The sequence below is a fragment of the Crocuta crocuta genome, unplaced genomic scaffold (genome assembly GCF_008692635.1).
Source record: "Crocuta crocuta isolate KB4526 unplaced genomic scaffold, BGI_CrCroc_1.0 scaffold225, whole genome shotgun sequence".
NCBI classification, from domain to species: domain Eukaryota; kingdom Metazoa; phylum Chordata; class Mammalia; order Carnivora; family Hyaenidae; genus Crocuta; species Crocuta crocuta.
In genome coordinates this window covers 1,362,327-1,375,191 of record NW_027530408.1, presented here as the reverse complement: position 1 = coordinate 1,375,191, position 12,865 = coordinate 1,362,327, and the positions used below count along the sequence as shown (strand labels likewise).

The 12,865-nt window shown below is 56.0% G+C and overlaps 1 protein-coding gene across 1 annotated transcript in view; it reads right to left on the bottom strand.

Moving 5' to 3' along the window:
• The window catches only part of SORBS3 (sorbin and SH3 domain containing 3), a 25,514-nt gene that overhangs the window by 10,048 nt on the left and 2,601 nt on the right, over positions 1 to 12,865 (bottom strand). Inside the window, exons 2-11 of the mRNA XM_077766610.1 lie at positions 9,714 to 9,870; positions 9,343 to 9,460; positions 7,473 to 7,666; positions 6,529 to 6,592; positions 3,867 to 3,905; positions 3,336 to 3,429; positions 1,562 to 1,652; positions 1,221 to 1,307; positions 1,068 to 1,121; positions 203 to 289 (exon numbers count right to left, since the gene is read on the bottom strand). Coding sequence (XP_077622736.1) covers positions 203 to 289; positions 1,068 to 1,121; positions 1,221 to 1,307; positions 1,562 to 1,652; positions 3,336 to 3,429; positions 3,867 to 3,905; positions 6,529 to 6,592; positions 7,473 to 7,666; positions 9,343 to 9,460; positions 9,714 to 9,870 — 985 coding nt within the window. The remainder of the gene's footprint in view (positions 1 to 202; positions 290 to 1,067; positions 1,122 to 1,220; positions 1,308 to 1,561; positions 1,653 to 3,335; positions 3,430 to 3,866; positions 3,906 to 6,528; positions 6,593 to 7,472; positions 7,667 to 9,342; positions 9,461 to 9,713; positions 9,871 to 12,865) is intronic.

Below are 12,865 nucleotides of genomic sequence, written 5' to 3'. Positions count from 1 at the left end.
AGAAGGCCTGGAAGGGTTCTTAGGGGTCATTTGGAAAAGTCAACGCCCTGCATTTTATAAAGGAGAGAGCAGACCGGGACGAAGTCCGTCCAAGGTCGCGCTGGAGGCAACACCTCTGGTCTACCTGCCCCTCCCACCCGCGCTCAGCTGCTGCGGGCTCCGGGCCCCAGAGTCACTCAGAAGGGGCCTGGGAGGCCGGTACCTTGGGGGATGGCTGCCTGGTCTCAATTGACCGAAGGTCCTTGTCCAGCTCGGCGCTCAACTTGGCCAGCTCTCTCTCCAGCAGGACCTGGGGGCGGGTTGTGCAGAGAGACTCGGGCAGTGACTGGGGGCGGGGAGCGCGGAGCGGTGGAGGGCACAGTGCGGGAGCACTGATGGAAGGTCAGCTGTGAGAAACCAATGGGCAGCAGGACAAAGCATGCAGTGCTTGGGTAAAGGGCAGGCTGGCTGTCTGTGGGCCTGCCCGGAGCTGTCTCAGGGTATCAGGATGGCCCTTCCACAGCTTCTCACTGGTCGCTCCCATCTGACTGGGCTGCCTAGTCCCTACTCGCAAGATAGTCCCTTAGTACTTCCTGATTGTGTCTTTTGTTACTTCCCTGCTCCAGAGCCTGTAAGGCTCCCTGTGTCCTCTCTAATCAACTCTTCTGTGGCTTTCCACAGCCTGTACTCCCCCTGCTTTCCCTCCCGCTGCCCTGCTAGGCTTTGCCTCTGTGTCTTCCCAACACCGGGTGCCCTCTCTCAGCCTAGCCAAGCTCTCCCAACTCTTGAAAGTCCAGCTCACCTCCAAGAACACTTCCTGACAAGTCCACACTGACCACTCACTTCTCCGGTCCTGCTTTGGTCAATAGACATTTATTCAACACATATTTGAGTGTATACTGTATGCCAGGCACTGTCCCAGGTGCTGGGGGTACAGAGGTCAGCTCCGTGGGACTGGAGAAGGTCAGAGCTTTGGGTCGCTGGCCTTTGCCCACGGTCAGGGAAGCCAATCCCACCCAGAAGTCTCCCTCATTTGTCCCCCACCATAGCTGTCTCCCTCCTCCACCAGCCTGTACTGCAGTACTCACCTCAATGGGCTGGGAGGGCTTCTCAACAGGGTCATCCACTAACGGTTTCTTGGGCTGAGGGTGGGAAGGGTAAGTCGGGGGGGGTGAATGCATTTTCCAAAATGCACTAGCTAAGGAGTACGTCCACTCTCAGAGGGCCAGGAGGACACTCACCCTTTGCCCAGTCTCCAGTTCTTGCAGAAACTGGTTCCAAGAATCTTCCGTCCAGACATTTTCGGCTTTCTCTTGGCATCTGGACACCTGTATGCAAGTAGGTGGGCATCAGCTTGAGTGGGAGGGGGAGAACCAGGACACTGTCCAGGCTCAAAAAGCAGGCTGGTAGGCCGCTGCCTCACCCCTGTGCCTGCCAGTGCTCTCCTAAGGATTCTGGGCTGCTTTGGCTGCACAGGACAGGCCCCAAACTGGGAGGGCATTATCCATGCTCTGTCAGCAGAGGGGACTGGCCAAAGGGCACAGCACCGGTGGCAGTGTGGGGAGGATGCTGGGCAGGCTACCTGATGTGGGGTCTGGTGTAGGGAGGAGGATGCTCCAGGATTACAGTTGAAGGTGCTTCTAGAAAACTCTTCAGAGACGTCCCAGCTTCTTCTAAAGACAGGGAAGACATTTCTTCAGTTTCCTTTTAGGGAGACTGAGGCATACGTGAGAAAACAGCCCTGCACATACACACAGTGCTCCTCACTACTGGCTCCGGCCTGTGAAAACAGTGTTACCTAGTGGAAAGTTATGAGCTCTGAGTTCAAATGCCAGCTCTGCCACTTAGCTGTGACCTTTTGGCAAGTGACTGAGCTCTCTGAGCCTCAGATTCGATACCTATAATATGGGAAAGGCTTCCCACCTTCATGAGGGTGTGATAAAGCTGTAGCTAGCTCTTTCCTACTGGCCTTGGTGAAACACCCTGCATTCATGTTCAGTCTGGCCCCGTGGCTGGGGCTATGCATGTCTGTGCAGCTTCAATGAAGATGGCCTTTCCGGCTGTCACAGCTGAGCAGTCTTATACACGTGCCTGAGTGTGGGACCACATCCTAGTCCAAGGAGAACCCAGGGCATGGGCATGGGGAAGAGCCTCTGGCCCTGACTCAGGAGCCCCGGGTAAGCTATTTCTGTTCCCTCGGCCTCAGTTCCCTAAGCATTCTGGATTCAGTAATGTCATCTGTGAAACCACTGCAGCCACCAAGGCTCCACATGGTCACATTGGCTCTAGTTCCCCTCCAGGGCTCCTTTCTTGGCTGGCTTAAATGTTCCAGCCTCTGTTGAGTTTGAATGTTTCCACCAAGTGGAATCACTGTACCAAGCTTATCAAATGATGGAATGTCTGACTGGAGGGTCAGGATTTATTGGCTGTATCATTCTATTCCCTATTTTAGAAATAATACTATTAGTAATAACAGTGGTAATGAGAACACACCATTCCTAATTTAAGGAAGCTCTAGTCATATTTAAGCCTGTATATTAGTAATATTTGTGGGGACTGGCTATGTGCCTTGATCCTCGGAACCACCCTGTGGTCCCCACTCAACAGATGGCTGAGATTGGTTAAGGTGCCCAAGGTCACATGGCTAGCGGCAGCACAGCAGCTTGAATCCAGATTCCGGGTTCAAATCTTAAGCTCTTAGCCTCTATCTTACTGATGATGCCAAGAGCCACAGGCCAGTAATGGCCATGGTAGTGAGGGTAATCCCTTCCTGTAAAGGAATAAGAAACGCATTGATTTCTCTCTGAGGCAGAGCTCCTGATTCTCAAAGTCTGGTTGAGCCCCTCCAGGCCCCTGGCAGCCTGGGCTGGGCTTGTGTGGTTTGTGCAGAGCAGAGGAACTACACTCTTCACTTATGTGGAAGGGCACCTCTCTCATCCTCATCTCCCCCGACCTGGGAGGACACTTGGGCTCTTCTGCACCCCTTGTCTTCTCTCACGCTGTGGAGTGAATGGCCACAGGTCCACGCCTTGCTGTGGGCCACTCCACTCCACCCCATATGACCCATGGATCTTTGGTGTGACGAGTTCCCACAGCCAACCACAAAAGAATCATAGGCATTCCTGACCAGAAATGGAAGCAAAGTCCACCCCTGCCCGCCATTCCCCTTTGGCCCCGGCTGGGAGGAGGGTATCCGGAGTGGTGGGGACCCCAAGAAGGGGCAGAGCTGTGGGATAGGGTGGAGGGAGGGGGGCACGGAGAGGCTGCACCGGCCATGGCCACCAGGGGGTGCCAGTCCCCACAAGGAAGCCCACACCCCTCTGCAGCACTTGGGCCCCTTTCCTAGGATGGCTCACCCACTCAGAGAAGAGGCCTGGCCTGGCCTGGCAGCCGGTCTTTGCTGGGGCCCTGGATGTCTTGAGTCTGCAGAGGCGGCACGGGAGGAAGCCACTGAGGGTGGGAGAAGACAGGCCAGGGGAAGTGAGAGCTGAGCTGGAGGATACCTGGATGACCACTGGCAGTTCTGGCGCCCACGCTCACACATGCTCTTGGGTGGCTTGTGGGAACAGGGTTGGGAACAGGGTTGGGATGTGCACCAAGGGCTTCACACTCTTTATTAAATCTCCACAGCTCTGGGGTAGGTTGTGTCCCCATTTTACAGATGAGGAGAGAGAAGCCCAGAGAAATCAGAGCCAGGGCTAAGACATCTCCTGGATGGTGAAGCTAGGGCTCTTCGTCGCCACCTACCAGGGGACTTGGAGCTCACTGGAAATGGGCTCCAGGCACTCCTCAAGTTGAAGGAAGCCAACTGGGGAGCCTCAAAGCCAGGCTTACAAGATGGGCAAACGCAGGCACTGAGTTGGGGTGGGCCACCCGCACCCCCTCACCTTTGGGTGATTCCTCAAAGGTCCAGTCCAGCTGCAGGTCTGCAGGAGCAGAAAGAACCAGATCAGGGATGGGGCAGCAAGTGAGGACAGCGAGCCCTGTGAGGCCGCATCAGCTGCTCCCAGCCGTCCTGCGAGAGCAGGGGACGAGGGGCTGAGTCAGGGCCTGAAGAATGTCCCGAGGGAGGGAAGGAATTAAGAGGGCAGTTCTCTGGAGGGCTTGAAATGCCTCTGGCAGACTTTGGGCCTGAGTGAGCCAACCCAGGCGGTGGACTTGCCCAAACCTCCCCGTGTTCCCACACACACCCTTTCCCTGACCTTTGTAAACCGGCCCTCACTGTGTCAGGTTGGGGCAATTCCACCTCCCCTTCTCCCTCTTTCCCTTTCTGCACTCCCTTTCTGAGTGCCTGTCCTTCCCCCTTTTGCCCAGACCCTCTCCTCGTGGTGCTCATGACTTTCCGGGGCCTCCTGGGAAATCTACTGACCAGCCAACCCACTTGACCCCCTTGGCATGCAGACGTGCCACAACAGCACTTGTCTTAAATGCAAACCAAAATGCCTCTCTCCAGCTCCCATACGTCCCCCAGCTCCTGGACTGTTTTTGCTTTCCTTTGCAAGAAACAATTGTCCATCATTAGCTCACTGTTCCCAATACCCCTTTTGGTAAGCAGGATTTCAGCCCCAGCATGATTGCCCGCAACTGCTCTTTTATTAAAAAAAAATATTTTTTTACCATTTATTCATTATTGACAAACAGAGAGAGAGACAGAGTGAGCATGGGAGGGGCAGAGAGACTGAGACACACAATCCAAAGCAGGCTCCAGGCTCTGAACTGTCAGCAAAGAGCCTGACGCAGGGCTCGAACCCATGAACCGTGAGATCATGACCAGAGCCAAAGTCGGACGCTCAACCGACTGAGCCACCCAGATGCCCCTATCCCCAACTGCTCTTATAAGAGGAAGACCCCAGTGACCTCCATGTTACTAAATCAAAATGGTCAGTGTAAGGGGTGCCTGGGTGGCTCAGTCAGTTGAGCGTCTGACTTTGGCTCAGGTCATGATCTCACAGTTTGTAAACTTCAGCTCCGCAGTGGAGCCTGCTTGGGATTCTTTCTCTCCCTCTCTCTCTGCCTCTCCCCTGCTTGCTCATTGTCTCTCTCTCTCAAAAATAAGTTAATTAATTAATTAACTTTAAAAATAAAAAAAAACTGCCAGTGTACTTGACCTATCAGCAAGATCTGTCACAGTGGACTGTTCCTCTTGGAAAGGCCTTTTTCACTTGGCTTCAGGAAGACAACTGTTTTTCCTCCCTGCGGTGCCTTCTTTGTTTGACTGACTCCTGCTCATCTCTCAAACCTCTGAACATCCAAGTGCCTGGGGACTCAGTCCTTGGGTCTCTGTCTATTTCCCCAGGTGATCCTGTTTAGTCTTCTGGCTTTAAAAAAATATCATCTAATGCGGGGATTCACATTAGAATTCGTTGGGGAGCTTTAAATCAAAATATCTCTGAATGAATCCCAGGTGTTTCCATCTGTAGCTTAGGCCTCACCCCTGAACTACATACTTGCATATTAACTGCCTGCTTGACATCTCCAACCAGATGGACCTCATCTAAAACTGAACTCCTCTTAGACTGTACCTGTCTCAGTCTTCCCTGCATTTATAAGAGGCACTCTTGGACTTGCTCAGGTTTCAAATCATCCGCGACTTCTTTCCTTCATGCCACATCCATTCCAGGCAGCACATTCCCACGACTCTGTCTCCAGAACCCCACAAGGCCCACTGCTACTGCCCTGGGCTGAGACACTGCCGGTCTCTAGCCTGGCTTAGAGCCAGGCCCCCTAAGTGGCCCGCTGCATCCTGCACCCTCATCTCCTCCCCACCTGGCAGCCTGCGTGAGCCTTCAGATCACGTCACTCCTGTGCCCAGAACCTCCCAGTGGCTCCTCAACTCTTGCAGAGTAAAAGCCAAAGTCCTGATAATGGCCCTAAAGGCCCTCCGTGACCAGATCCCGTCACTCTGCCTCTGTCTCCCACCAGTGCCCCTCTCACTCCAGTCCAGCCTCTCCTTGCTGCTCCAGGATGGCCTGCTTCTGCCCATCGGTCTCTGCTGCTCCCTACCCCGGCTGCCAGGCTCCTCTCCTGGCTCTGCAGGGCTGACCCCTTCCCTCCCTCAGCTCTCTGCTCAGATGCCACCACCTCTCAGGGCCTTCCCTGACCAGCCCACACTGGTCTTTGCTCCCTTGCCCTTACCACAATCTGCCATATTAAATATTTATCTGTGTCTCCTTCTGTCTTCAGCTTCACTGGGGCAGCGACATTCTTTTTTTATTCCCCATTTTATCTTCAGCACCTAGAATAGTGCTCGACACATAGTAAGTGCTCAATAGGTGATCAGGGGCTGATGTGACAAACTGGTGACTGCATGGCTTCCCAGAACTTTCAGAGAATACCACGGACAGTGTCTGGTCATCGTCTCCACCCCCACCCCCCAACCTCCTCCCCCAAGGACAGAGAGGACTTTGGAGGCTCCAACCCTTTGGCCTGTTTAGGACCCCTCACCATAGGGCTTGGGGTGGTAGAGAAGACCTCCCTGAGCAGTTAACTTCCCTTTTCTGCCTGTCCCCCCTACTCAGGCAGGGAGAGGGCCCTAGTAGGGTGTCTCACCCGGCATTTTCCGGTGAATCTGCTGGAACATTCTTCGGTACCAGTCCCTGGGGCTGTCAACACTCTAGGATCAGAAAAGACAAAGTGGCGCCACCCTCTTGACCTGAAGCCACAGGAGTTTTTCCCATACTGGTCATTTCTCTGGCCACTTGTGAAGTCCCAGTGGGTGGACTGTGGTGATATGTCTAATAATGATAACTTCATGTAGCACATTACATATGAACAAGGAATAGGGAAGGCTCGCCCTCTGCGATGGCCCCGCGGCTGTGAGTTTTGGGGTGGTCTCTGTTTTTCCCCTTTGCTTTTCTGTATTTCTGATGTTTCTACAACAAACATGTATTTCCACATAATGAAAAACAAATGCAGTAACACAGGGGTGGAATGGCATTTCACAGCCCCTGCCTCACCGGGGGCTGAAAACAGCTGTGGGAGGTATGTTACCAAGTTCAGTTTCAGGTGGAGAACTGAAGGCAGGTGGCTGGCTCAAGACAGGCATGGAGTGGAAGAAGGGCAGGCGCCTCAAGCCTGGGCCCTGGATCCTTCCATACCTGCTACCATGTGACGCCTTCTCACTCAGAGGACTCTCGCTGGCTCATTCAGCCCCATCATTCATTCAGTGCTTGTGCCAGGCCCTGGGGCTATGAACAGAGGGGATCCCTGCCTAGCTCAGCCCTTACAGCAGGGCTTGGCTCCTCTAAGAACCGGGGGGGTATTCTAGATCCACTTTCCCCCCTACAGACCACTGTGCAACTCAGACACACAAAAGCACCTGTAATTTTATGTGGCTTATGACCCCCCAAAACCCAGCATGGCTGAGCCCCTGCGTGAGTCTGAAATGGTTTGGGTGCATTCTTTGTTGCTCCCACTTTGATTCACAGAAGTGGATGGAGCTCAGCGTGGGTCCCTGGGTCCCATCCCTCTGGGGCCCCCAGCCCTGGACTCACAGATCGGGGGGCAATAGGCATGCCGCTCTCATCCACGGGCCCGATTCCCTCATACTTGATCCAGCGCTTGTCCCGACGCTTGTTGTCCTTGGTCCACGTGGCTGACCAGTTGTGGGGGTGCTGCGAGGCAGGGGTCTTCTGGCTCGCAGGAGGCCGGCTCCCAGGACCTGGCCAGGTCTGATACCAGGCAGGGTCTGTGGGGAGTGTGCAGCAGAGCATTAGCAAAGGGCAGCGGTCCCACCTGGACTTGTTTGTCCCCTGCTTTTCAGAACACTGACCCTGTGGGTGCAAAAATTTAAACATCTCCTTGTTTGTTTGAACTGATGACTTGGACTCTACAAACTTCCCCATCCCCGGAAGGACCACAGGCCTTTGTTTATTTTTTAGTTCAAGTGAATGAGAATGGATTTTGTCTTGAGAAATCTGGGCCCGTGTCCACCCTATCCTTTCCTCGGGCTGTCCTAAAAGTCTTCAGAATGAGGGCTGGGAATCATTGCTGACAGGGAATGCCGGGGACAGTCCCAGCTGGGAAGGCAGCAGGGTGTGGCAGAGAAGGGTGCAGGGGACAAAGAATTCAGGTGCCAGCTTGCCACCTACTGGCTGTGTGACCTGGGGCACAGCAAGCAACCTCTCGTACCTCAGTTTCCACTTCTGTAAAATGAGGGTAATCATGGCAGAAATCCAGGGAGATCTAGTGGGTGTGACCGTGCCCGGCACAGTGCCTGACACACATGCACAGGGCTCTTTTTTTTTTAATGTTTGTTTTTATTTTTGAGAGAGACACAGAGCGCAAAGGGGGCAGGGGCAGAGAGAAAGGGAGACACAGAAGCAGAAGCAGGCTCCAGGCTCTGAGCTGTCACCACAGAGCCCAACGCAGGGCTCGAACGCATGAACTGCGAGATCATGACCTGAGCCGAAATCGGACGCTTAACCCACTGAGCCACCCAGGTGCTCCTCAAGGCTCTTGATAAGGGACAAAAACTCATTCACGAGGCATGGCTACTGTGTCCTCAACTTCCGGAGAACCTTCAGCCCCCAAGTCACCAGTGTAGCGGCAGAAGGGCTTCAGGCCTGGAAGGACCAGTGTTTGAATCTCAGCTCAGCCTCTGCAACTGAACATCTCTGAAACTCAGGTTCCTCACCAGAATGATGTTGACAATTGTACCTTACCTTTCCAGGACATCAAGGGGTTAAGTGAAATAAAGCTTACAAATGTGTCTTTTCAGTGTCCTACACGCTCTAAGTGTTCAACAATTATTTGCCAAATGAATAAACTACTTGACACAGACATGCCTCAAGGGGATGCTCAAGGAAGGATGTCTCCCTCCTCAGGAGAGGGGCCCTCAGGGTAGACCTGCACCCAGAAGGTCCCACGATCTTCTGGACCCCACGGCCCAGGCTCTGGTGACTGGCAGGAGCCCAGGAACCGACGAGCTCTCAGAGCTGCCTCCCCAAACTTCTGTTTGGCTGGTGAGCTCAGACTGGAGCAGCCCCTAGGCCCTGCTGTGGGGTTTGGCCCCCACTCTTTACTGCACACTTCCATCCCAAATCCAAGCCATGACATCGTCCACTAGAGGTCCCCCAGCCTCCCAAGGCTGTGTCCCCTGCATACTTCCTTCCCCTGGCACTGGGGTACAGAGGGAGGGGAAGGGATGCATCAGCCTGCTCTCCCACATCACATTTTACACTCACAGGCCACCAGCACTCGCACAGCGAAGGGTGGCTAGCTGAGCTTGGAGGCCCAGGACCTTGAGAGCCTTCCCATTGCCCTCTGGGCCCTCCTGCCCATCACAGGATGGTACCAGGTGGCAGGGCCCCCGAAGCTCTGATTCTCCCCAATCCCAATATGGGGCTCCTGGAGCAGACCCACCTGGCTGCCGGGAAGCATCTCTCCTCGAGGGCAAGTACCCATTGCACACGGTCCTGGGCGCAGGGTCATGAAACTGGAAATTAAGGGTGTTGGAGCCACCATTCCGGATCACAGGCACCTGTGGGGAGGGGCCAGGAGCAGCAGCTCAGGCCCGAAGTTTCGCAGAAGGGCGGGAACCATGGACGCAGTTTACCCCATGGTGAGCGCAGGAGGGCCAGCGTGACCCCTTTGCAGGTAGCCAACAAAGCTCTCTAGAGCTATCTTCTGCTCCTTCCTTCCATTCCTTTAATCCTCCGTGCTCCCCCACCTGTCCTTTGTGGTCCCCATCAACTCTGGGCCCACAGTAACCCTCTGCTCACTGTCTCACTCACCCGTGCCCCTCGGGAGGATGATCCCACATGGGCCCGGAGGTTGCCAGGGATGAAGTCGTCCAGGCTGAGCCCAGCGGGGAGGCTGCAGGGTGGGGCCTGCATGCTTGGATCAAGGTTGGAGGGCTCCGGCTGTGCCAGCTGCTCTTCTGTGTGTCCTCTGTGGGGAAGGAAGGAGGAAGGGAAGGCCCTGCTGGGCTCTGTCCGGCTGCCTGTGCCCTCTGGGCTCAACTTTGGGGTGGGGGGTTGGAGGGGACAGCTGTGGGAGGGGGTCAGGCCAGCTGGGTGGGAGCTCAAGGACCCAGGAAACAGGCCTCTTCGGGCACTCGCCTGCAGGCTGCCCGTGCCGGCTCCCAGAGGCACAATGGGCTGCTTGTTAGGCCCTGGGCAGGAGCTCCGGGTGGGAGTGGGGGAGGGGGAAGCCAGGCGAGGGGGAGGGGAGGTTGGCCAGGAGAAGGCCTGCTGGACAAAGCCTTGGGCACACGGGCCTGCTGGCCAGCCCCTGTGGGGCTCTCACTGCTCGGTGCAGCCCTCTCCCCCAGAGGGAAGGCTAAGGGAACTGGGGCAGCGGAGGGCCTGGGCACTCAGGACTTTGTTTCAGTTCCCCCTGCCTCCTCCAGTCCCTCTGTGAGCATCTGCTTGCCAGCAGGCACAACAGGTTACTTGGGCTGCGGGAGAGGCCCTCAACGACAGCAAGGCCACCCGCCCACTGCTCATCGGTGCCAAGGTTATGGGAGGGGGAGAGTGTGGGGGCCTTTCCAGGCAGCAGAAACCACTCCTTCTGAGCTCAGAGGACTATCAGCTCCCTTCTTTGGCCTTCTTCCCTGGGAATGAAGCCTCCGAGGGCTCAGGGTGCTGGTGAGGGGTGGGATGGAAAGCAAAGCAGTGAATAAGAGCAAAGTAGGGGTTGCTTATGATGGAGAGGTGGTGCTGAGTGCCCCCCGCCCCCACACACCACTTTCTTTTACACCACCAGGCTGTTTGTTTTTTTTCCTTAAGATTTTATTTTATTTTTTAAAAGTAATCTCTACATCCAACATGAGGGTTGAAATCACAACCCCTAGATCAAGAGTTTAGCCTGACTAAACCAGCCAGGCGCCCGTATCCTACAGGCTGTTGTTTTTTTTTTTTAATTTTATTTTTTAACGTGTATTCATTTTGAGAGACAGAGCATGAGTCAGGGAGGGGCAGAGAGAGAGGGAGACACAGTATCTGAAGCAGGCTCCAGCTGTCAGCACAGAGCCCAACACGGGACTTGAACTCATGAACTGTGAGATCATGACCTGAGCCAAAGTTGGAGGCTTAACCAGCTGAGCTACCCAGGCGTCCCTGTACTGTTTTTTGAACAGAGGGTCTTCCCAAGCCTGACTGGCCAGCCTAGTTCTTCTGCCCCACGCAAAGTTTCGGTCAGGGGAAGGAGACTCCAGGCACCCAGGAGATGGAGGTGGTCAGGCTGCCCAACAGGGCTGTCCCTCCTCACCTGTGCTGTTGGACTGGACCAGAGCTGGGCCAACCTCCACTGCCAGGGCTGGAGCCATTCTGGCATTTGCGTTCAAGTTAGGTTTGTGTGTGCCTGTGGAGCTGGGGGGCTCATGAGAAGGGCCGGGGCCTTGTGAGGTGCTGTGTTTGTGTGTGGTGGAATGTTAGCGCAGGGCTGCGATTTTGACATGTGGGAGGTACTGTGGGAGCGGGAGGTATGTGAGCATGGGGGGTGTGGGTACAGAGGGATGCCAGCTGAAGGGTAGTTGTGGGGGGGTGCAGCGGGGGTTCATATGAGCAGCACGAGGCCTACGGAAACTAGAGGGGATGGAGATACAATAGGGGGCTGTGATTACTCCTGTGCCCTATTTCAGCTCAGGCCATGGGGGCTGGAGGGTACAGACAAGGCTGGTGGCAGGCCCCTGTCTGTGTTCTGAGTGGAGATTTCTTCTGCNGGGGGGGGAGGGGGGGTTGGTGAGGGCTGAGGCTGGAGGAGGGGCAGCTCCCCAGCTGGATCCAATTAGGACTCCTACCAAAAGCAAAACATGCAGACACACCCCAGTTCCCGCTGTTCTCCCTCCGCTTGAGGGGGAAATTGAGGCAGGGGTGGGGGGGAGCAGGGGATCCAGAGGCCTGGGCAGCCTCTAGCAGCAGCCCCTCCCTTCCCAGCTGACTGCTTGAAGCCAAGATGCGAGCTCAGCATCTGCAGTCCCAGCCATCAGCTGACCCAGGCCTCCTTCCCCCTCCCGTGGGCTCACCCTGCTGTGCTCAATGAAAACTGCCCTTTGGAAGGGAGGTCCCCCCACAGCATCCAGGTTTTCAGGGATGCCACTCCCCAACACTGTTGCCTGTGGCAGGTGCCCTCTAGGGACAGGCAGGGGTGGGTAGGAAAAAGTGGGCTGAATTTTTCTCTCAGAGGCTGTGCCAGGAGACACTAAGAGCGACATCTCATAGGGAGATGGGGGCATGGAGGCACTGGCTCTGCGTCTGGCAGAGGACAGAGCGGGTGCCAGGAAATCTCTGGGGTCCTCCCGGAATTCTGGCGGTCCTTCACCTCAAGGGCTGGAAGAGGTGAAGTAGCTCCGCTGTTTGTAGTTGGCAGGCTCCTTTGCACCTCCAAGTACGGCCCTGACCTTGGGGGCTTGGCCCTAGGCGCTTTTCCAGGTATTTTCCAGCCTCAAGTCCAGGTGGACAAGGGCAGGTTTTCTCGAATTTCGCCTCTTCTAGATTGAGGAGAGACTTCTTCACCTCTTTCCACCCCAGAGTTGGGGACCAGACTTCAAGGGGAGGGGCACTCTGCCTTGCCTTCGGGTTGGGCACGGGTCCCTCCCCGCCTGCGAGCCCCCGCCTCCTCTGCGCCCCCTCCCCTTCGCGGCACCTACCTTCCCCAGCGAGCAGGTGGCGCGGACCGAGGACGCCCGGGAGGGTAGGGNGCCCTCGAGGAGGGAGGGCAGGGAGAAGTCCGGGCTGTGCCGCCCGCCCTCGTGACCGGGTCAGCACGGGCTCCGCGAGGCAGGGCGCGCGAGGAGGAAGAAGGGGATCGACGGGGCCGAGGGCACGCGCAGGGAGGGAGGACCGCGACAAGCGCGCGGGCGGGCGGCGCAGTCGGCGTCCCTCCAATCTGGGCCTCTCCAGTCTGCGGGGCGGGGGCTCGGGCCGGCCGGCCGGGGCGTGCG